Source organism: Lithobates pipiens, unplaced genomic scaffold (assembly GCF_037356315.1).
Source record: "Lithobates pipiens isolate NorthernLeopardFrog02 unplaced genomic scaffold, aLitPip1_a1.2 Scaffold_3, whole genome shotgun sequence".
NCBI lineage: Eukaryota > Metazoa > Chordata > Amphibia > Anura > Ranidae > Lithobates > Lithobates pipiens.
In genome coordinates this window covers 254,074,086-254,098,670 of record NW_027507790.1, presented here as the reverse complement: position 1 = coordinate 254,098,670, position 24,585 = coordinate 254,074,086, and the positions used below count along the sequence as shown (strand labels likewise).

Here is a 24,585-nt window from a genome sequence, read left to right as displayed (position 1 = left end):
GGGGTATATAATTGTCTAAAGGTAGCCACCAAGACACTCGAAGCTCTCAGAATGAAGCCTGCACTTTGCTGGCTTGGCAGACTCCCACTGCAAGCTGCTGCTACCAGAAGAAAAAAAAAAAAAAAAAAACACTTTAAAGTGGGTCTCTTACCATTTTATCCAAGTAATAACAGCCAGAGTCCAAGACAGCATCACTTATGGCAATTGAGGGTACACCGGGGGAGGGGGGAATGATTTTGGATGTAAAATGGGTATAAGAACACAAATCCAGTGACTGTAGAAGAGGACTCCAGATTTGACAACTTGAGTTTGCACCATGTCAGCCCAGGGATCTTGAGACTCGGTATGACTTGTCGATTGAAGATTCCCCACAACTTCCTGCTCTTGAGGATATTCCTCAAATTTGTACCCCTGTAAAGAGCACCCACCCTTGCATTCCAGCCCAGTAAAAACTCAGAGCTGGTCGTGCAAACCAAAACTGGCTGCAGAAAATTATTCCCTTGACACAAAAAGGCACTGGAGGATTGCACCTAGAAAGACCAGGACTTAATAGTAATAAACCCAGGAGCCTGCATTCATTATATCTGGTCACCCACAGTACATGGCAACGCAATTATTTTAGCAAATATAAACTGCTAAATACCCTCTCTCATCTGCAGTATATTATTCAGAATTTATATAGCACCAACAACTTATGCAGCGCTTTACAATATAAATATATAGAAGTCTTGTGGCTTCTATCCGTGTCTTGTTAAAGCTTGTAGGAGTTTATTTTCACTGTCCTGTGAGGCTGCATGACTCTTAACCCTCTGTCTGGCCAAAGCCAATTGATACTGTGCCTTTCACATTCACCCTCCCAGCAATACACACCAAAAAGAGCATGTGCAGCATGCCCTCCAATGCTCTGTTCTAGACATGTGCACAAATATTTAATTTTCGTCTGAAAAATTGTTACTCCCGTAATTCATTTTTTTTATCCAAAAATATGAAATAAAGGTTGAATCTGTCAAATATTCTAAAATTTGACAGAGCAGCTAAACTATACAACACTGCAATCACACATTACAGTCAAATGTTCCACCTACAAGCTATAGGAGGATTCTAATGTTGTATAACACTAGTACCGTATTTATCGGCATATAACACGCACTTTTTTCCCCCTTAAAATCAGGGGAAAGTGCGTGTTATACGCTGATACCCCGCGATTTCCACACAATTTTTTGGAAAGCCGCCCAGAGCCCTTCTTGTGGTTTTCGGCCGCTCCCGTACCTTCTCGGTGGCTTTCGGCCGCCTCTGCCCTTCTCCGAGGCTTTTGGCTGCTCTCGGACCTTCCGAGAGCGGCCGAAAGCCTCCGAGAAGGGCAGAGAGCGGTCAAAAAGCCGCCGAGAACTTCCGGGTGCTGCCGAGATACATGGGACATCTCGGCGGCGCCATTTTTAAAAACATATGAGGACAGGCTGCAATGACTGACGAGGCTTCAGATGGACACTGATAAGGCTGCATTGATGGGCATTTAAATGTAAGTTTTTTTTCCTAAGTTTCCCCTCCTAGAAGTTTTTTCCACAAAATTCCCTCCTAAACTTGGGGTGCATGTTATACGCCGATAAATACGGTAGTTATATTTATTACTAGTAGTCAAACCAACATTAGAAATCTTCACTAGCCAATGGGCAGAGCATTTGACCATAAAGGTCTGCTCACAGTAACTGCTTCTTCGAATCATGTCCAACAATCTTGGACTAATAGAGTTACATTAGACAGTCAACCTTGTTTGCCATTTTCCATGTTAAATCTTCTCTTTATGTAGAATAATCTTGAGCTAATAGAGCTAAAGGTTAGGCACATTCAGCCACAGGTTTGATGGACACAGATCGCTACCATCAGCGTCATATCGAATTTCCTATATCAAACTTTTGCAACGAAAATAAAGTGTTTGTTCCCGTCAGATCTTTCAGTTTTTGGATTCTGTACATTTGTTAAAACAAATACCGGAAATTCAGACAAATAAAAATCACATGTCTACTGTTCTACCAGATGGATTGGTGACAGTATGGAGGGATTCAGAACATATGATCAAACAGCCCTTTTTTTTTTAAATAATGTGCAGGACTAACCCCTCAGGTTCCACAGTGAATATAACAAGCATACACACCAATTTATAGGTTGTAGTTTTAGTATCACTTTAATCTGACCCATAAGGGTGTCTTTGCAGGGCAATCTGCCTACCTTGTAGGATTTGGTAGCTCATGACACATTCCCCTGGCTGCACAGGCTTGCAGATGTTTAGTAGGCCTGTAAAGGCAATATGGGGGAGTAGCTACAACAAGTGTTCCAATACTTGCAAGCAGTGGTGCTGCCAAAGTATTGCCAAAGTTGTGTGGATAATATGCAGTGTCTGATCACACATTTCCATGCCAGGGGGGGGACTGAAAATTGGCACCCACAAAGGTTTTACAATCTGACCCTTTTGAACATCTATGTTGTGTATCACACTGGTCCTGCACCGTTTGCCCCATATTCCATCAAACATTCCTTGTTGCAGGGCTTGCCAGCCCACTTATCACACATTAAAGTGGTGGTAATTTTTCTATGTTGGGCAATTCTGTACTTGGCAAATATGCTGCAGAACCCTCCCTCCACCGAGTCTGGCTGCCGCCATTTTAACTGGGCAGCTGAAGCTGCTGCCTGTTCACTGAAGAAAAATGACAGGTGGTGTAAAATGCAATTTTCAGCACAGGCCGTATCAGCGTTATGGTTGCCCCAAAAAAAAGGGTCAGTTGTGTGTGCAAGACTAAAATTTATCCAGGGCTTTCTGCCCCTGCAGGCACTCAATCATGCACATCACTGTCCTAGGACCTCAGAGTGACCGACTTGCAGGGAGCTCACTGGATGGCATCTGCACAATGGAGATTACAGTATAGTTTAACATGCCATTGCACACTGCATCCCTTGTTTACACCGTGTTTGCCAGGCAAGTGACAGCGGTAGCAGAATGGAGTTGACAATTCCCAGCTGAAAAAGTCCTGGGTGCAGTGGCCACATTCAACCCATGGCTTTGTTAGAAACATGACCCAAGGGCACTAGCTAAAACAGATGAGCTGGAAGGGATTATGCCTGTGCAGAGAACCTGCCTTTTGCCCATTCCCCTGAAAGGTAGCAGCAAAGTAAACATGAATATAAAGGCTCAGGTTCACACTGGGGTGACCTGTCAAGCAACTTAGTCCTAACAAGTTGTGCCCCATTTAGTGCAATGGAACCGGTCTAAAGCAGAGTGACTCAAGTCATGCCAACTTAGAAAAAGGTGCCTGCACTACTGGCCAACTGAAGTAGTGTGCATGGTATGCAGACCTACCGACCTTGGATTATGGTCAATTTCAGAGTATTTAGCACAATATTTTATGAAAGGCATTCTTTGGCCAATTTTTACATTAAGAAACTCTTAAAGTTGTTTGCACCACATAACTGCTTTAACCCAGGTGTTTGTCACTGTTAACAGTAAGTAAATCCTGTGGGAGACTGGGAATCAGGACAGGTGTTGGTGGAGGAAAAAAATTCTGCTAATTCTCCTTCCTTGCCTAATTTTCACCAAGAGCTGGGAGATGGAAGCAGATAGGAAAAACCCACAAGAACCAGGTGGAAGCTGAATTTCTACTTTAAGAATGCTGCCATCACCAAATGAGAAGCAAACTTTCTACTTTGGAAGACCTGAGCCAGTGCTGGCCTGAACTACTGAAGAACTCAGGAAAGCAAAAAATGAGACTGGTTTACCTTGATATCCAATGGCTAGCAAGTTTAGTTTCAAGCAACATAGCATATTTGTAAGAGGAGAGAAAGGGGGGGAAAAAAAAAAAAAAAAAAAAAAAAAAAAAAAAAAAAAAAAAAAACACACCACGCTCAAACACCTTTACTTTGAGTTTTTTTATTTTTTCGTCTTGTTTTCCTGGGCAAACAATGTGCATGGTGTTGGATCAGCAGGGACTGACACTGCCGGTGTAGTGGAGCTTGGTTTAATGAGAATGGTGGGCGACCCTGTTACAATTTATCCAAGTAGTTGTCCAGGGGTGGGACTCCTTCCTTCAAGCCTTTGCGTTTCCGGGTTTCAGCCACCACTTGTGATGGGCGAGTATTGGCCTCAAAGGGGTCACCAGGAAGGATCTGCCAGTGGTCAAACACACACTGAGGGAAGGCCTGACCACCTGTGTTAGACCTGAGATCAGCAGTGAAACCTGGCAGAGAGAAAAAGTCAGTTAAACAAAAAATAAAGGTATATTACACACACAGCCATCACCATTTTGGATGAGGGAAATCAGAAAGGGAAATCTTACAGCTTGACACTGCAAAACAGTGAGTAGCAAAGTCAAAGCAAATGTTTATACCAATGTCAATTCAGATTTGAAATTGGAGGAAACTAACATTTCTAATTTTGCTTAACAAGTTATAAAACACGAAGGTCAAGAAGCGTGCATGCACAAGTCAAGTGAAAGTATAGAACATACCGAATGATTCATTGACGGGAAGATAGGCTTTTACAACAAACATAGGTGTTCCGGCCACTTGGGACTCCTCAAAAACGTGTCCACGCTTCCTGTTCAGCACACCATAGATGCCACCTACAACTTGCTCTGGACACTGGACAGAAGGAAAAAAATTAGTTTTAATAGAGGATTTATTTCTCTGCAATCATGCATCTGCCTAGTGAAGTAGCTAAAGGATAACAAGTTTATGTTCTTAAAGTGCTGAGTCCACCACTCCAGCTCCATCAAAGGCTATAATAGATCTTCCTTCGTAATCCTCTTGTGAGCATCTCCTTTCAGACTTTGCACATGTGAAAACTTAGTGTTTGCATTTTTGGTCAGTAAGTTTACGCTGTGCAGAACAGATTTACTGAAGAATGCATGGGCACATTGCAATTAATGCTGCCCCCATACACACTGTACCAAGCTTTTTCAAGTTGTAGCGTGTAAGAGGCCAAAGTGAACAAACAGAGCATTATGCCCATTTGTGTACCTAAACAAAAATTCATGACAATGCCCCAGTAGAGCTCTGATGGCCAAGATATAGTAGCACTGCATCTAGAATTAAAAGATGTAAAGATGATAAAAAAAATTATATATATAATTTTTTTTTTTTTTTTTTTTTTTTAAAAGGCTTTCGTGTCATCTGTGCCCAGCCTTGTCACAAAATTAATCCAGCTTTGAGCAATCCTCAGATTTAAAAAAACCTGATAGAAATTTGTGCTTTTCTCCCCCTTGCTGCAAGTGACTGGTGATTTACATGTCTCAAGCTGGAGCATGAGACAGACTGAGTACTTCATATGCCCAGCTCTCCCAGGATTGGCTGCTCCATGCTGAAGTCATGTGGCGACTTGTTTTGACTGGATGTTAGTGGATTATAGCAGAAGTTCAGTGCAGGACATACACAGGAGAAAATGAAAGTTGACAAGGGGAGTGTAGGTGGGTGGGGGAGTCTGCTGATTTGGTGGGTGGAGTTGTGATGTCAGTTTATTGGGTCTCATAACAGAGGGGGAGCCATTTGACAGTTAAGGATACATGGAGGAGGCATGTATATCCATAGACAACCACTATGGCAGTAATCTAGAAAGGATGAGCATGGGTTTACCTCCACTTTAAGTTTAGCTATAGTTTTGTAGCAGCGATATATGCTTTAGAAGTTGATTGGGGAGGGGGTTTCTAGTTTTCAATCTCATATAGATATATCTATATCTTACTACAGGCCATCAGCAAGACTGCTTTTAGTGCCAAGCTGCAGTTTGGCAGGTTCCCCTTAGACTTGCTGCCATGTACATGTTTCTGGCACATTTTCTGAAGTGCACCAAAAGTCCTGCATGCTTCATCTTTGGTGCACTTTCAGAAAAAGCTCCACCAAAATATGCCCAGTACAAGCCTCCCTCAGCTTAATCTACAACATAGTGACCAAAAGACATGGGAAGGTTGAGAAAGCCTCAACTGCAAACATAGAAAACCACCAACATTCAAGTAATATACTAGGATCTTTAAGTTTAGAATTCCTCATTCTGTAACATTTGGCTGTAAAGGTCCTGAACACACCAACGACAAGGCAGCCTTCATACAGGAAGATGTAGTCTCACATCTTCAAACAAAACCATTCAAGGTCATTTCCTGGCAAGTTAGCATTCTCTTACCTGAATCTCCACCAAGTAGATGGGCTCCATTAGCCTGGGCTGGGCAGTGATGGCAGCAGCATAGAGGACTCTTCTTGCAGTGGGGATGATCTGTCCACCACCACGATGAATGGCATCAGCATGCAGGGTGACATCATGAACGTCAAACCTGACAGCTCGCATATTCTCTTCACACAGAACTCCCTGCACAGACATTAATAAAAATGTTAATATAGAAAAACGGGGGGGGGGGGGTACAACAATCTAAGGTAGTATACGGCTCAGTTCACATACACCCAGGCACACAGTTTCAGTAGTTTGTCACCAAGGGGGGAGGGAAGGGATGACGAAACCACACAGATGTGAACAATTTCATAGAAAGCTGGCTTGGCTCACGTCATGCAAATCGGATGCAGTTCAAGAAGCATCCCATTGGCATGTATGTGATCCTAAGAGGTCTGTCAAGTTTATGGCAAATTCAGCCGGTCATACCATGGATGTCTCCCAAATACCCATTTAGCAAGGATGTCAAGAGTCATGCCTGACTATAGGATTTAATAGCTGGCATAATGTCCCAATACTTCAACAGGGAAAAAATAAGTTCAAGTTTTAGTACTTCAGAGAATAGTAAATTAACTTTAGTTACTTGACACCCTAGAAAAGGTTTAGCCTACAGGGAAAAGTTAGACTTAGTTCCTAACCAAACAAAGCTACAAATACTTGCCTCTTTGGTGGCCCACTGGAAGCCAGCAACAACACTGTCCTTGATCTCATTGAGGTACTGGACACCTTTGGTTACATCAACAAGGACGTTGGGTCCTGTTCCATCAGGGCCAAAGCACCAGATCTTCCTGGCCTCTGTCACATCCCATTCGTACTTCTCTGCCAGGTAACGGGCACGAAGCTTCAAATCCTGTCGGGAACTGACATCTCCTTTGTCAATATCTTCAGCAAGGCCATCAGGGAATGGCCGGGCTTTCATGTACAGACGGTTGTGCTTGTTGGGGGACTTGGACAAGCAGAGCAGGTAGGACTCTTCACTTACAGTCTCACGGTATGATACGACAGGGTCAGATTTCTAGAAACCAGGAAAAAAAATAATAAATAAAATTAGGTTTGTATGTGACCTGCAAAAGAGTTCCATACAAAGGTGACAGGCCATGTGTCAAAGCAGGTCCCTGCTCATTATTTCACACAGGAGATAATGGGCAGATGAAAGGTCAGCAATTTAAACAAATCTTTTAGATGCCTGGAGTGAACAGTTATTAGGGGGTGCAACAGATCACAAAAATTAACGGAGCGGATCATTTTTCAGATCAGCAAGTTGAATTTGCAAAAACCTGTGAAAATTCAACCATATAGTCCCCACCGTAATATACATCTCCCTCACTGGAGCATTGGCAGGGTGGGATGGCTGTGACTGCAATTGGCAGAGCAGCACTGTGGGCACTACAGATCCAGAGCCATCTGATCTCTCCCCTCCACAGGTTTGTTCACAAGTAATCACTGTCATTTGACAGTGATGACATTGTAAATGACCGATGGGTGCACCAAGATGGTTGCCACGTCCGGAGCTAGGCTGAAGCATTTCCTAAGGCAAAGGCTGCGGAGCGCAGTGAGTGCCGATCCGAACAGGGTGACCCGTTCGGATTGGTGACCATCCATTGTACCCTTAACAGTTATGGATATAGGCATTCAAGTCATACGTTTCATGTACACTAATGGCCAAAGCTTTTACCATCTACAGGGACAGGAACGTCATCAAGTCTGTTGGTGCAGCTCATTGTCTTTTATAAATGGAACCAAGCAACATCCAAATGTTCTCAGGGGGACCATAGACTCATGTCAAACCCTGCTGAAGGCTTATTTTGTTTGCTTAGAGCCACCCCAAGCAATTCAACTAATGTTTAAATAAAAAAAAAAAAAAAAAAAAAAGTTCTATGGGGCTGGCCCTTTAAACATCAACACTGCTTATGCCATGAGGAAAGCTGGCTTTGGCACTTGACAACCAATGTTCTGCTAACCATTGTTCTTAGATGCCCAGCTAATCCAAGTATTACACAGAACACAAATTGGTCTCATACCTTGATGGGAATACAGGCATGGTCTTCTTCCAGATCTTTAAGGCAGATTTCCAGATGAAGCTCACCAGCTCCAGCAATGATGTGTTCTCCAGACTCTTCAATAATACACTATTAAAAAAAAAAATAAAAAAAAAAAAAAAACTGAGTTAAGTCAACTTTTTTTTTTAGTCACAAAAAAAGAAAAAAAAAAAAAAAAAAATATGACAACCAGCAGTCTGGATGCAAAGGTGTGCTTCCTCTTAGCATAAACTGCACAGAACTCAGGCCAGACAATAGCTCAAAATTAGAGTATGCAACATTTAAAAAGAAAAGTCAGTTGCTTAAGGGCAAGTAAATTTCTTTTCAATGTGCAATCTGTCCACTGCAGTACTGCTAAAAATGGACGATCTCCACCATTACTAGCAAATAGCCATAAATCTATCCCACTTTTTTTTTTTTTTTTTTTTTTTTTTACACGCTATAACTTTTGCGCAGCTCAATATACGCCTAATGCAATTTTTTTTAATACTAAAAATGTGAAGATAGCAGCCTAAACAGAATTTGTTTTTTGGATGTATTCTAGCAAAAAACTCACAAAAGCCTGGTCATTATGGGTCAAATCCTTCCAGGGATTAAGTGGTTAAACATAAGCAACATTCAAGAGCAGTTTGAAAAACAGTTTTGACTGAAATGTGCACTGTGGTCACTGCAAGATGCCGGCTGGTTGTACTGAAGCACAAGACTGAGAAAAAGTCTTACCTGCACCATAGGATCAGACTTGGCCAGACGTTTCAGACCTTCAACTAGTTTTGGGAGGTCAGCTGGGTTTTTCGCTTCTACAGCCACACGGACGACAGGGCTGACACTGAACTTCATGACACGCATGTTGTGGGCATGTTCAAAGGTGCTGATGGTTCCGGTCTTCACCAAGAACTGGTCAACACCGACAAGACCGACTATGTTACCACAAGGGACGTCCTCAATGGGCTCAACATAACGACCCATCATCAGGATGGTCCTGTGGATTAAGAGTGTACAGAATTACACAACTGTTATAGGTCACCTGACATTCTCTAGATTCCTGTTAGACCAATTTAACATTTTACTCCAATTGGGAATATAAAATCTTGACTATTAAAATTAATATTTCTAACAATGCTTGCGAGATTGGAGCCACTATTGTACTAGAACTTCATTAAACACATGATATTTTATAGTAAACCTGGAAGACTGGTTAAGCAATGTACAGGCAATGTCACAGCTTCCACACAGTACAGGTACTCTTTAAATGTAGTGTGGAGGGGTGATATATATATATATATATATTTTTTTTTTTTTTTACACACATTAAACAAGCTAGAACTCATCTTTAAATCACACCATTAACTTTTCTTAACCCTTTCAGATGTGCTCATGATTTTTCTAAATCGCCAATACAGCCAAGAATTACCTCTGAATAGGTTTCAAGTAGAGATCCTCTTTCTTGCCTGGTGTGTAGTTGGGACCCATAATACGCACTTTCTGGCCTGTAGATACAACCCCAGAGAAGACACGGCCAAAGGCATAGAAACGTCCCTTATCAGTTGTAGGCACCATCTTTGATATATACATCATCAGGGGCCCCTTAGGATCGCAGTTTTTCACACCTATGTGGAAAATGAGAAAGCATTAAATTCTAAGGGCTACTAAAAACACTACAAGGAGTTTTTCCAGGCAAATAGAGCAAGAATGCCAACATGTCAGGAATGGTCTTACCCATGGCAGCCTCATCATCGGGTGGTCCCTCGTACAAGAGCTCACATCGGTATTTCTGTGCAGTAACAGGTGATGGCAGATGGATTGTGATCATCTGAAGCAAGGCATCGCCAGCTGGCAACCAGCGTCTCATCACAGCCTGCAAGAATACAATAGAGAGTTTACATCAGACTGCACCTTGAAGATGAACTGAGGCATTCTTCAGACTCCATAACAAAAAAGCCAGCAAAATAAAGTTAAGGAACAAAAAAAATCCTATAATTTTCAGCCAAGAACACTCATCTTAACCAACTGCCATGATTCTGCACATGTGAACAGTTAAGACACCAACCACTTCATAGTTTGAGAGCACAAGCAAAAAACAAGGAGTTAAATTCTAGGAATGCAACTTTTTTGAAACTGTTAAAGAGGAATGGGTTTAGGTGTGCTCTAATGCCAAGTGTATTAAATCAAGGCTAGATGCAGCAAAGGTGACACAGGTTGTCTAGACCTAAAGTGTTAGCAGTGAAACATGAAGTCACTTTCTAAAGCCTAAACTTTTGCCTTAATGTAGAACCCTACATTATGGGTGGAAGGAGACCACACCTAAAAGACTTTACAATCACTTTAATAAAAATTTCAGTTTTACCTAATTTTATAGTTGAGCAGCTTATTCTAGTAAAATTTGTCTTCCAGTTCCCATACCAGCAAGCAGCTGTCATTTGTTGAGTGGGAACATTTTAGGCCTTTAGATTAGACCAAATGCTCTGGAGTTTGCAGGTTTGACACCACTTGCTCAACCACATTAGGGGTATGTTAAAATATCTTTGTATATGAAAATTGTATTTGAAGGAATGTGCTTAAGGTTTTTTTCTCCCCCCTCCTTGGAAAAACCGAAGTATAAATCGGTAGTCAGCTACAAAGAGGCCTGCAGCATAATCCCATATTCACAGATTTCTGATTGTCTGGCAGATCAGACATGACATCAGACTCTAGCCCACAAAGAAGCACATTTTGCCTAGCATCAGCTGTCCTAGAGGCAAGACTTACACACATTAGCCAATCACTTAGCATTTTCAGAAAGTGGCTAGTTACAACAATGGCATTTCCTTAATGGAGTTCACCTTAATCCAAACTATTCCTTATTACCAACTTATCTTGTCCTTGGTCATTTTAGTAGATGCAAGGATTTGCTTCCCAAGATCAAGGCAGAGGTTAACATGTGCTGGCCCAAGCAACTACTTTAGGCAGCTGGCCCATACCTTCAGAAGTTGCTTTCCTTCCTTGTCTTTGTCCTCTGCATCCAGCTTAATATCCAGCTTCTCAATCAGTTTGGCAGTTTCTTCTTTCTTGAAGTTCATGATAGCATCAAATACCTGGAGACGAAAAAAATAAATAAACACATTTTCAGCATCTCTGCAGACCCTCATTTCACAGTGCAAATGTCTGGCTCAAACTGGGGTTAATATCCCTTACCTTGAAAATAGGATCCAGAATAAGTTGGCTGAAGGTACGTGGTAACTTCTTTCCATCAGGAGAGGTTGCAGATTTGCTGAATTTACCAGAAGCTGGATCAAAGTATCTAAAAGCAAGCGTTTGCCAACCATTAGAGGGAGAAAAAAAAAAAACATCCAAACACACCCCCCCAGACAGGCTGCTGTACTAACCATGCAAGCAAGGTTAGGTCAGCAATCTCATAGTAAGCAGTTGTGTTCTGAAAAGGGGCAGCCTCTACACCCCCATTGGAGGAGCACTGATTGGGAGTCTTGTCAACTGCTGGTTTTCCAGCATACATGTCTGACAAAAGCCGGCCGAACAAACCAACACGCTGAATGTTTTTTTTTTTTTACTTTTACCTGCCACGGTCTCGACGTTTGGCTCATGTGTATGGGGCTTAAGACTTTTGTACAATTATGAAAATAAAAGCCTACGTACTTGTCTCCCCAAAGCTTCTTCATCATGTCTTCTACTTTCTTTGCACGTTCTGCTGCTGTAAGCTGTGCCTTCTCTCCTTTGGCAGCAAATTTGGTGACATACATCTCAGCAAACTGTTTCAGGGTGAAAGCCCATCCGTGCAGACCAGAACCAAAGCCGACTGTGCCGATTACGGGGTCAATCTATGAGCACAAGGAATATAATTAACACAACATTCTGGCTAGTCCACAGACCAAAGGATTTAAATGTTTGAGCTTTCGTTCTGGAACATGCATATACAAGTCAGACATCCCAACCTGCACACTTGATCCAGGTACAAAACAATGGCTCAGTTTAAAACATGGATAATCTGTATTTTAGCAATGTTACCCATCTTCAAGATGTAAAGACTCAAATATGGTAGCTGCCACTAGTGACCTGCCCTGAAGCATGCACATGTAAAGACCACATCCTTACCCCTATACCTTTTAGGTCACTGAAAGACAGATGACAGTCAGGACTACAGACTCAACCCATATAGTTAGGGACTCAATTGTGAGGAAGAGCAAAGAAACTTGCAACAATCAGCTCTATGCGGCAAACTAGAAACTCCAGAAAGAAACTCCATTTTAAATGAGAGGCCTAGTGAACCCACCTAAAAGTTGCAGTGAAAGGATAATATAGGGCCAGTGTCGAGGGGGATTTGGGTTTGTCGGATATCAGTTCGAGATGCTTTCCCGAGATCATTTATTGACAGGGGCACCTAACCTGCAGTTGAGCTACCTGTTTATTAGCATGCCCATAGACTTTTCCAGGAATGCAAACTCCAACTGATACAATCCACTGGCAAAGGCCTTAAAGCAGTTACTGTACAGTCCTGTAAACGTTTGCCACACATGCTTTCCTAAGCTTATTACAGCTTTATAACTATTCAATTTTATATATTTTACCTACACTGATTATACTTCTTACATTGTATTTATGATGCCAACTGTGTGACAAATAAACTCACACTCTTTTAAGTAAGTTTGACTATCAATGCTATTGATTCGGAAACGCCTCTGAGATACAGAATATTAGACAATATTAATATTCTTCAAACAGTTTAAGTGGCAATTGATGACAGCACACTACTTCACAAATCTTACTTTCAAATAAGTTTGTAACATACACATAGTTTGAAGCCAAGGACGGCCCTTTGCCTACAACACACATTAACAGCAGACCACAGTGTCTGCTACGTCTCTGCAGAATAGCTTATGAGCGCCATTCATCACGATTATCTCCAACTCCCATCTGTCAGTTCTGTTTGCTGCACATAGATAGTCCACACAATCGATCACACCCTCTTACCATGATGTTCCCCATAGGTCCAGTTTCTCCCTCTCCATAGGTAGAGATGATGACGTTGACATTTTCCACTATCCTCTGGAAGGTCAGGTACAATTCTTCAGGCTCCAGCTGGAGTTCCAGCAGGGCTCGGTCCATTTTATTCATCATGAGAACTGGCTTGATCCTCTCTGCAATGGCCTGCCGCAGGACGGTCTCTGTCTGTACGCACACACCTTCAAAACAAGGACACATTTCAAACCCTTTCCAGCTAGATAGTTTAGGCGAGTGTCAAATGTTGCAGCACCACAGAGCTAGTTTTGGTAGAATATATATGAAACCCAAGTACTTCCATAAGAACAGGACTCCACACTAATCAACCTGGCCAATAAACTGGTTATTTGTGCAGAAATAATGCAAGTTCTTCACTGAACTGCTTTTCCCAGTGTGGAAAGATAGTCATCTGGACAGGAAGCAAAAAGGGACTATAAAAACAAACTGATGGATATTAGCCATTCCCTACTCTAGAGTCAAAGGTTTTTTGAGATACAATTCTCTAACACACACACACCTCCTTATATTCATACCTGATACACAGTCAACAACTACAAGAGCACCATCTGTGACACGGAGGGCAGCAGTGACCTCAGAGGAGAAGTCTACGTGTCCGGGAGAGTCAATGAGGTTAATAAGGAAACCAGAACCATCCTTGCACTGCTTGATGAAAGCCAAGTCAGTTTCCTGGAGCTCATAAAACAAGGAAATTGCCCTGTGAAAATAAAATACATTTGTTGAGGGAAGTGTCCTAAATGGCATACGTTTTCACACAGGTGGCCTTTTTTTTTATTTAATACTATAGCAAAGGGCTTGCTTGACCACAGCAAGCCTTGAATCATTAATGGCCCAATATAAGCTTAAAGGGGAAATAAATAAATAAATCTTACCAACTGCTATAGGCACATGTTTACCATTTATATAGTGATTGAACAGAGCACCCTCTATTCCAGTGGTCATCAACCCTGTCCTCAGGGCCCACTAACAGGCCAGGTTTGCAAGATAACTGAAATACATCAGAGGCGATATCATTTGCTGCTCAGTGATTGCAGTATTCTAGTCTGCCTCTCCCCAAGGTAATACATAAAACCTGGCCTGTTAGTGGGCCCCGAGGACAGGGTTGATGACCACTGCTCCATTCTATCCAGTGATCTATTATGCTTGATGCTATCTACTTCTAATCACAGATCTGATCACCTGGTTCAATTTATATGCTGTGGGGGGCAGGGAATGACTGCCTGGCCATTAACAACTTTGTTAACCACTTGCCAACCAGCTGCCATAACTTTCACAGCAGTAGGTCAGCTCTCATGCATGAACAGACAATACCTGTGTGATTGCTGGTGCATGTCCAGCAGACTGTCTGCCAGTGATTGTTGTACACAGATTCAGAATGGGGGGGGGGGGGGGGTGGAAAGAGGGGACATGTCAGATGAACTGTTTGCAGGGAACAGTTAACCCCTTCCCTGCCAGTTATACATTGATCAGTGCTGTAAAACTTCACTGCCCCCCCCACCAAAAAAAGTGTAATTTGGTGTCAGCTTTGTAAGCACATGCTGATACAGGGGATATCTCCTAAACCATGCAGGTTTAGGAAATACCCTGGGTAGCTACAGGTAAGCCTTACCTGTAGTAAAGTGGTCTGTAAGGGTTTACAGCCACTTTAACAGCATGAGGGATATTCAATATCAGCAGTGTGGTGGAGAGAAGGCATGACCTGACTCAGCGGGAAGGGATTGCCATCTAGGCTGTAGTGTCATGTGCTATACAATTTCAAAGCTGTAGTACAAAGTACTAAAAGGAGCTATGCAGCAGCAAGACAAGTCGGGACAAATCCAGGAAGCCATTGCAACTAAAATTATAGCTGGCATTTACAGCAGAAGTCCACCCAAGATAAAAATTAACATCCCATTATTAGTAAATTCTACTGCTTTGAGGACTAACAAAAAAACAAAAGCTGTCAGATGGTGTAGACAGGCCCTTTATAGTCAGCACCACGGTGATACACATGGGCTGCCACTGCAGATCCACATTGATCGTTGACCGGCTCTTTATCTTAATCACTGCAAAAAGATTCCTGTAGGTTATTTTATACTTACGGGCACATAACCCAGTTTAATAAATAAAGGTCCTTTGAAGGACAACAAATGGCGATTTAGCCTGGGTGTAACTTGAGTAGGACAGCCTATAAACAAGTAATCAACCAATAGTGACATGACATCTGCAGAAGCCATAGTGCCCATTCTGAGGATGGCTGGCTGTACTCACGTGGATTTGATGGTGATACAACGTTCTTGCTCATCTTTACGAGTGTCTGTGAAGCGTGTTTCACCAGCTCTGGAGGAGGCAATGATCCCGGCTTTACACACCAAGGAATCCGTCAAGGTGGATTTGCCATGGTCAACGTGAGCAATCACGGACATGTTTCTGATGTTGGACTTTTTGTCCATGATCGCTCGGATCTGGTCTACGGTGAAGTTCACCTGTGAAGGAAGAAAAAAAAAAAAACATTATTGAACATTCATACACCAGAAAGCCCTCTTCACACCAGTGTTACTATCATTGACTAAAACATTTTAGTCAACTAAATGAATGCCATTTTAAAAATTGAGATGACTAAAAACAGCATTTTAGTCAAAAAGACCAAAGCTAAATTGAACTTCAAAATTAACACTGGTCTGCTCATACCTCAATACCATAAACATGAGATGAGATTTTTCACTCCAGCAGTACGAGTTTGGAAATTGTAGAGAAGTTAGTTACAAATTACACCCCGGAATCAATACTTTGTAGAACCTCCTTTCAATGCAGTTACAGCGGCAAGTATTCTTGGGATGTCTCTAGTGTTGCAGCTAGTGACATTTGACCATTCTTTGCAAAATAGATTAAGCTCTATAACATTGGATGAGAGCGTCTAAACAGCAATTTAAAAGCGGGAGTCCGCTTTTTTTTTTTTTTTTTTAAAGCCAGCAGCTACAAATACTGCAGCTGCTGACTTTGAAAATAATGACACTTACCCGCCCAGCACGCCCTCGATGTTGGCACCCGAAGCCGATCTCTCGATCGTCTCTCGGGTGCTGCCGCCGCCATCTTGGGTATGGGAATCAGGAAGTGGAGCCTTGTGGCTTCATTTCCCGGTTCCCTACTGCGCATGCGCGAGTCGCGCTGCGCAATAAGGATGGTCCCCGCTGTCTCTGGGATCCGTGTTTCCCAGCAGACAGCGTGGGACCTTTGGAAAGGGGGCGTAGATTCTGCAGAATCTACACCGGAAGTGGGTGCAGATACCTGTACAGGTACATGCACCCCCCTGAAAATGCCAATTGTGGCGCCGGAGGGTTCCAATGAGCGGAAGCTCCACTTTAGGGTGGACCTCCGCTTTAAGTCTTGCCACATATTATCAATTGGATTTAGGTCTGAATTGTGACTGGACCATTCTAACTTATGACTATGCTTCAATTTAAAGCGGAGGTGCACCCTAAAATGGACCTTCCGCTCACCGGAATCTCCCCCCCCTCCGGTGCCACAATTGGCACCTTTCAGGGGGGAGGGGGGGGTGCAGTTACCTGGATAATCCAGGTAACTGCACCCACTTCTGGGATAGCTCTCTGCGGAAAGGGGCGTAGATTACGCCCCTTACCGCAAGTGCCCCGCTGCCTGCTGGGAAACATACCCCAGAGGCAGCGGGGACCGTCCTTATTGCGCAGCGCGACTCGCGCATGCGCAGTAGGGAACCGGGAAATGAAGCCACAAGGCTCCACTTCCTGATTCCCATACCCAAGATGGCGGCGGCAGCACCCAAGTGACGATCTAGAGATCGGCTTCGGGTGCCGACATCGCAGGCGCGCTGGACAGGCAAGTGTTACTATTTTAAAAGTCAGCAGCTGCAGTATTTGTAGCTGCTGGCTTTAAAAAAATAAAATAAAAAAAAATAAAAATAAAAAGCGGAGTCCCGGCGGACTCCCGCTTTAAATCATTTCAAGGTAGCTCTGGCTGTGTGTTTAAGGTCAAAGTCCTGCTGGAAGGTGAACCTGCATCCCAGTCTCAAGTCTTTTTGCATGTTTTCTTCTATGTGATTGAGCCAGCTTCACGCTAAGATCAGCGGCATTCAGTGAAAAAGCAGATTATTGCCTGCCCGTCCAGCAAGAATGCCATCTCTGGGACCGATTGGACATTTAGGAAAAAAAAATAAAAAATCAGGGTTAGATAATATTTGTAGATGAAATTGTAATATTTTAAATCTTGAGTTATGAAATTTACATTGATTTACTGAGCGACTATGTTTTTATGTTTTGTCAAGTCTTTTTGCAGGTTATCCTGTATTTGGCTCCATCCATCGTCCCATCAACTCCGAACAGCTTCCCTGTCCCTGCTGAAAAGCATCCCCATGCTGTGTCCACCACATGGCTTCTCGCAAATAGGGCCTCTTATGGCTCTTTCAACAGTGGTTTTCTTCCCACTCTTCCGTAAAGGCCAAATTTGTGGAGCGCACAACTAAAGCCCCTTTCACACTGCCGGAGAGCTCAGGTCTGCATGTCAGTTTTGAAGGCAGACCGGAACAGGCGCTCCAAGCTAATCTATGGAGCTACAGATGTCAGCGGTGACATGTTGGCTGACATCCGTCTCGATCCACCAAAAGCAGACGGAGGACCTACGGTCAGATCTGTCGTGAATGGATCGGAGGAAAAAAAATATAAAAAAAAATAACAGACATGCAGTCCGTTTTCATCCGATCTCTCCATAGAAACCAGCAGCGCTTGACAAGCCCCTCCCGGCTCAGCGGAGAGATCTCCCCTGAGCTTGCGGACAGAGGCAGGTCCGCCTCGTTTGAATGAGGCCTAGTAGTTGTCCTGTGGACTCCCACCTGAGCTGTGGATTTCTGCAACCCCTCCATAGTTACTATAGGCCCCTCTTGGCTGCTTCTCCAATTCATGCTCTCCTTACCCAGCCTATCAGTTTAGGTGGACGGCCATGTCTTGGCAAGTTTGCAGTTGTGCCATACTCTTTCCATTTTCAGATGATGGATTCAACAGTGCTCCGTGATATATTTATATAACCCAACCCTGCTATAAAATTTCTACAACTTTATCCCTGTCTGGTGCATTCTTGATGCTGTTTCTTTAACAAACCAGACCATCAGTGTAAGCGGACATTGCTGGATACATCTCCATCTTCCCCGGTATTCACATCTGTGATTGGGGAAACCCCTTATTGGGGACCCTCTAACAAGTTAGGGGGTTGTTTACTACAACAAACCCCATTGATTGCCTCTTGGTTTTAGGGAAGCAATGCACACGAGACACCTCCCATTTTGGAATATACTTAGAAGACTTGTATCGGGTGGCACCATCCCATTATAATCTCTTTAAAAGTGTGGCCATACGCCTTAGGCGTTGTTCAATGTTCCTGCCTTATACTTATGGAGGAACACTTACAACTGTTTTGATATTCTTCTCTTGCGCTCTACCCCTGATGAAGGTTCTGCAGTAGCAGAGACTGGATACACGTTGGGTTTGGGACACCAATGAGAGTTGTTGTATACATGATTTTTCTATGTATATTTGTCTGATGTTTTAGAGATACTATGTCTGGATGTCTTGTATTTTTAATTCATATAACAAAAATTATAAAAGTTTTAGCTTCAATTTTGGTGGTCCCTTTAAAGTCCCACTAAAGGGGGGATTCTTTGGTGTACTTACCTGACAGGAGCCAGCGATGTCACCGCTGTCCCCTGTAGCTTCCATCATCTCCCAGGTATCACAGCACCGGAGCAGCTATGACATCACTCCCATGCATATTATGGTTAGCAGCTGTATGCTGCCAATGTTGATGGTGCACTGCTGTCTATGGCACATGTGCCGTAGACAGTGGTGCCTGTCTTTTGCAAATATCTCCTAAACCGTGTAGGTTTACAACCACTTTAAATCACAAACAAGGGGGGGCACTATTTACTAATTAGGTGACTTCGGCAGGGAATTGGTTCCACAAGATTTTAGTTAGAGGTAAAAGGAGGTCAAAGTAAAGGGGCTGAATATAAAATGCACGCCGCACTTTAGATATTTGTAAAAGATTTTGAAAACCCATCATCATTTCCACTTGACAACTATGTGCACTTTGTGTTGGTCTAGCACATAAAATACATTTACGGTTGTAAAAGACAACGTAGAAAGTTAAAGGTATGAATATTTTCAAGGCACTCTACTATAGGTAAACCTATGAGCCTTACCTATAGAAAACCCCACACAGGCGTTTAGTCCCCTTAAATCACTTCCTCCAACTGTCACAGTGCCCTACAATACTTGTGCCCACAGGACCAAATATACTATAAAGTGGAGTCAAAATGTTGACATTTTACCCCTTGCCAACCGTGTCCTGCACATATACATCAGCAGAATGGCACGGCGGGCCAAAGCAATATACCCATACATTACTTTGAATTTCCCACTGTACGTGCGTGCCGCAAGATCCAGGACCATGCCTGCGATGTCTGCGGGGATAACCACGAGCGCGTCACGGAGCTGAAGAACGGGGAGCTGCTGATGTAATAACACAGCATCTCCCCGTTCTGCCTAATGACAGGACACTGATAGTCTGCTCCCTGTCATTGGGAGCAATGATCAGTGTAGTGTCACTGCCAGTGACATTTTTACAGCAAAAAAAAAAAAAAGTTTTATAGCATTGATCGCTATATCAATGGTCCAAAAATTGTCCGATGTGTCTGTCATGAGGAAAAAATAAATAAAATCTCACTCAAAAATACATATCGGGCTAAACTAAGGGGGGAAAAAAAAAAAAAGTCATTTTTGGGGGGATCTAGCAAAAAGTGCTCTCAAAATTGTCGTTTTTGTTTAGAGTGCAAAAAATAAAAACTACAGAGGTGATCAAATACCACCAAAAGAAAGCTCTATTTGTGGGGGGTGTGTAAATTGTCAGTTAAAGCAACGCAGTGTCAAATTGCAAAAAGTGCTCTGGTCTTTGGCCAGCAAAATGGTCCAGGGCTTAAGTGGTTAAACTACTGGCAGCAATAGCTGAACCGATTCATAAACCTTACAGCGCTGGGGTCCCAGCTGCAAATCCCAACCAGGGATTAAACCAGTCTGTTCCCAGGCAAAATTAGACTGTCCCAATAGCTAAAAAGGTGTACAGTTCTGGAAAGTGCTATATATAAACTAGGAGGTACATCAGCAGTATGTGTGGTCCCTGGTGCCAACAGACATGTTGATGCTGTATACAGACACAGGGTGTGGGTAATAGTCAGGTAGAATAATGCTCTGTGCCTTTAATATCACAGTACAGACAGTAGCAGGGAGCTCAGAGCCATCAATACAAAGTTAGATATGAACAGCTTTATTGTGCAATTCATTCCACGGGAATTTGTCCTTCCAGGATTACACAACTCTTCCCATCGCAATCCCATGGCAGGCGGAGAGCGGCCCATTTGCAGAACTAGAGTAGATTGCAAACACAGCAAACGTATTTCCTAAAACTGGAGTGCAAACTCCGCATTGAAACCAATCAGCTGCCAGGCTTTATGGTCAAAGCTTAACTGAACAAGCTGAAGTTAGAAGCCAATTGCCATCATGCACAGCTGCACCAGGATTTTACACTCTGGTTTTAGAGAATCAACCCCAGTGTGACAAGGCTCGGGTTCAAGCAGCAATTCCAAGACTTGTCACATTCGTTCTGGGTCAGGGAGGCCAAACCTAATCAGTGAGTCACCGCTGTGGAACTAACATGTGGCAGGGAACGGTCGCTTACATCACAGTCTGATTGCAGGTGTTCTGCATCGTGACCGAGGACAAAAACAGTGACACTGCAGGACAAACGCAGCAAAACCCCCACTAACTGGGTCAGACACTGGCTTCCTCCTCAGCATTGCCAGGGTGAGCCGACACAGGGCACCCATTGTCATCGGTGAAGCAGACAGTGGTGCATGCACAGTATATAAAGTTCAGTTATAACTGGGCAGACAGCACTCAGAGGACAGACTATAGCACCGTGCCCTCCATCACACAGCCAACTACAATAACGTCACCCTCCTCTCACACTGCGGCAGTGTCCCTTATTCTACATCTGGAGGTAAAACACTGCAGTAGTTCTTCCCATAGCTGTATACTAGCAGGTAACAGACTGCAGCATGGAAGCCGTATGATCACCGCTACAGCCATCTCAGACTGCAAATGCAGCATTTCTCACCCCCCTTCAAATATCAGACAGACTACAGCACTGTGTACCCCAGAGACTGCTGTGTCATACAGGCTGCAGTAATCCATCACTGCAGGGCCATTGTCTGTATGAAAGCACAGCTACAGAGGTGGGGTACCACACAAGGACTGACTGTGCAATGGCTGGGACCCCACCTCCCGACAGGTTTCTTTCTACTAAACCCCAGACAGAAATAAACCTATAGCCATACCCCCCCTACTGGCACAATATTGCTGCTATACCAAGCAGGGAGCTCCATAGAGCTAGGCTAAGCTGACATCCGCAGGGACCACAAACTGGGCACTAGGGGGGGTCTATACCATAACAGAAGGTCAATACCCGAGCAGGCCTCTATCAATGTCACATAGTGGAGAAACACTGCACCAGTCTATACAGGGAAATATCCACAACATGCCAGCTTAGGGCCCCATATGTCAGATACAATCCCAACATACAACGTAGAAAAATAAAACACTACGGCAGTCTATCCTGTCCCCACTACGTCATCTATTAGTGGTGGTCACCTTGTGTAATAAGGGGGCCTCGAGTGCAGCCCTGGCATCTCCAGGATATGTACACCATACACAGGACCTATAGTGCTGGGGGGGGGGGGGGGGGGGGGGAGACAATGTACACCAGGTCCCCTCCACCATCAGCATTAAGGCCCCACTCACACCTGAGCAAAGCGTTTTTGTGCAGAAAGTCGCACAATATTGTACAGGTCAAAAAGCAGAAAAAAAACACAAATGTACCTAAAAAAAAAGTTCCAGAACTTGATTGAGCTTCATGTGTTTTGGAGTGGAGAAGTGAACCATCTCCATAGAGAATCGCTTCTCTCCCTCAAAGGGGAAAAAAAATAAAAAAAACAGCCAACAGTCCAATCCACCTCAGTCCCCAATTCTACTTCAATGATTCATCCCTGATAACTCATTTCACAAACTCAACTCCTGATATCACCCCCCCCCCCCCCCCCCCATTATGGTCCAGGTTGTCACACCCCCAATGCCTGACCTGCATATCTTCTCCCCCCCCCCATCCTATTACTTTCAACCCCAATTCAAACTGCATATCCCCCCATTGCCTGGGATATATGGGGGGGAAGAATATAGTTTGGCCTCCATTGCTTTGCCCTGATATATCAGGAATGGGGGGGGGAGAGAAGATACGCAGTTTGAACTGGGAGTTGTGACAGTTAAAAAAGGACATGATGAAAGAGCACATTAGGAATTGGTGGGGGTGGGGGGTCATGGGATTTTCTTAACCCCCCCCCCCCTCCCTCCACCAATATGGTCCAGTCCCCCTCGGTGTTATAACCCAGCTTCATCTACACCAGTGACGGGGAACCATGCAACCCCAGATGTTTTGGAACTACATTTCCCATGATGCTCAAATACACTGCAGAGAACAGCAGCATCATGGGAAATGTAGTTCCAAAACATCTGGGGTGCCAAGGTTCGCCATCACTGCTCTAAACCACCTCCCCAAAAATCAGATCCACATTTCCTATCCCTTCAATACATCCCCTCCCCCTTTTTAATGACCCTGCACCCCAATCACACTTCCCATCCCTTACATATCACCCACTTCTTTAAACGATACTCAAACCCCTCATATCCCCCCCCCCCAAAAAAACATTTTTTTTTGTATAAACACACACCCCATTGTACGGAGCACATTGCCCTGTATAGACCCCAGGCGGGGTGGGGGAGGGGAGCCCCAGGCGGGTCACGTGGCACACAGGTGGAGAGAAACCGGGCTGTGAGGAGACAAGATGGCGGCGCAGATCTCACAGACCGGCTCCAGTCACGTCACATGGTGGGGGGGGGGGGGGGACCCGTAGAGGAATATATATATTCCTCATAGTCTCTGTATATTGCAGTATAATATTTCCACAGCACTGACAATAGAGGAAGGGGGTTCTCTATGGCGGCCATGCCACGTCAGGCGGGTGAGGGGCGCCCCCTACAGCGCCGCCCGGCTCCGTCATGGCGGACACGAGTGACGCAGCACGGCTGAGGGAAGGCGACGAAGCCCCCGGACCGGAGAGAGTCCCAGAACACCCGCACCCCGGAGCGCAGACACCGCTCCCGCCATAGACAATGGCCGCATCCCCCTTCCCTCCTCCGGAGAGAGGAAGCGAGGATCCCCCATCCTCCTCTCCGCTTCTATGTCCTCCACACTGGACAATCCTCATCCCCCGGGCTCCCATGTACACACAGCGCCCACCGCCGTCCCTCCAGCACTCACCATGGTGGCTGATGTCTCCGGATTCTCCTTGCACAATAGAGCTTGGGAGACGCCTCACTGATGGAGGGCTCGGAGAAAAAGAAGGAAGCGGCGCGCTGACGTCACTCCAAAAGCAGAGGAGGGCCGCCCGCTGATTGGAGCGCGGGTCACGTGGTGCCGGCCGGCGGGGCCTAGGGGAGGAGCGGGGGCGGGGCGGAGAGGGAGGGGAGGGGGGAGAACGTGTCACTCCCTGGTAACCGTGACAACTTGATGCGGGCAGAACATGAAGAGCTGCAGAGAGCCCTGCGCAGCGGCCAATGCGGAGTCCGCTGGATGACGTCATGGTGTCGCAGTACCAGGAGTAGAAGAATCCATCACATACACACAACCCCTCTTCTCTACCTGCTGACGTCATACATGTGTCTCCTACACACCGATGTATAATACACACAGTCCGTCTTCCCTGACGTCATACATGTGTCTCCTACACACATCCACATCAATGTATAATACAGTCTCTCTCCTCTGACGTCATACATGTCCTCTACACCAATGTATAATACACACACTCCCTCTACTACTACTACTATTACCATTTATTCAGCTGTTCTGTCATAAAGCTGGGTTGTTAATAATGAGGAACGATTCCTCCCACTGATACCAATGATGAGGAACGATTCCTCCCACTGACACCAATGATGAGGAACGATTCCACCCACTGACACCAATGATGAGGAACGATTCCTCCCACTGACACCAATGATGAGGAACGATTCCTCCCACTGACACCAATGATGCGGAACGATTCCACCCACTGACACCAATGATGAGGAACGATTCCACCCACTGACACCAATGATGAGGAACGATTCCTCCCACTGACACCAATGATGAGGAACGATTCCTCCCACTGACACCAAT

The 24,585-nt window shown here is 44.4% G+C and overlaps 1 protein-coding gene across 1 annotated transcript; it reads right to left on the bottom strand.

The window, feature by feature from the left end:
- Positions 1-3,899: 3,899 nt before the first annotated feature.
- EEF2 (eukaryotic translation elongation factor 2) lies at positions 3,900-23,849 on the bottom strand. The gene is made up of 15 exons (XM_077463051.1): positions 23,686-23,849; positions 15,505-15,719; positions 13,770-13,951; positions 13,207-13,418; positions 11,875-12,056; positions 11,416-11,521; positions 11,202-11,315; positions 9,961-10,099; positions 9,656-9,851; positions 8,965-9,223; positions 8,227-8,334; positions 6,863-7,220; positions 6,164-6,342; positions 4,497-4,629; positions 3,900-4,226 (listed from the first exon to the last, which is right to left on the bottom strand). The coding sequence occupies exons 1-15, from the start codon at positions 23,686-23,688 to the stop codon at positions 4,033-4,035; spliced, it is 2,580 nt and encodes an 859-aa protein (XP_077319177.1). The 5' UTR covers positions 23,689-23,849; the 3' UTR covers positions 3,900-4,032.
- Between the last annotated feature and the right edge of the window lie 736 nt (positions 23,850-24,585).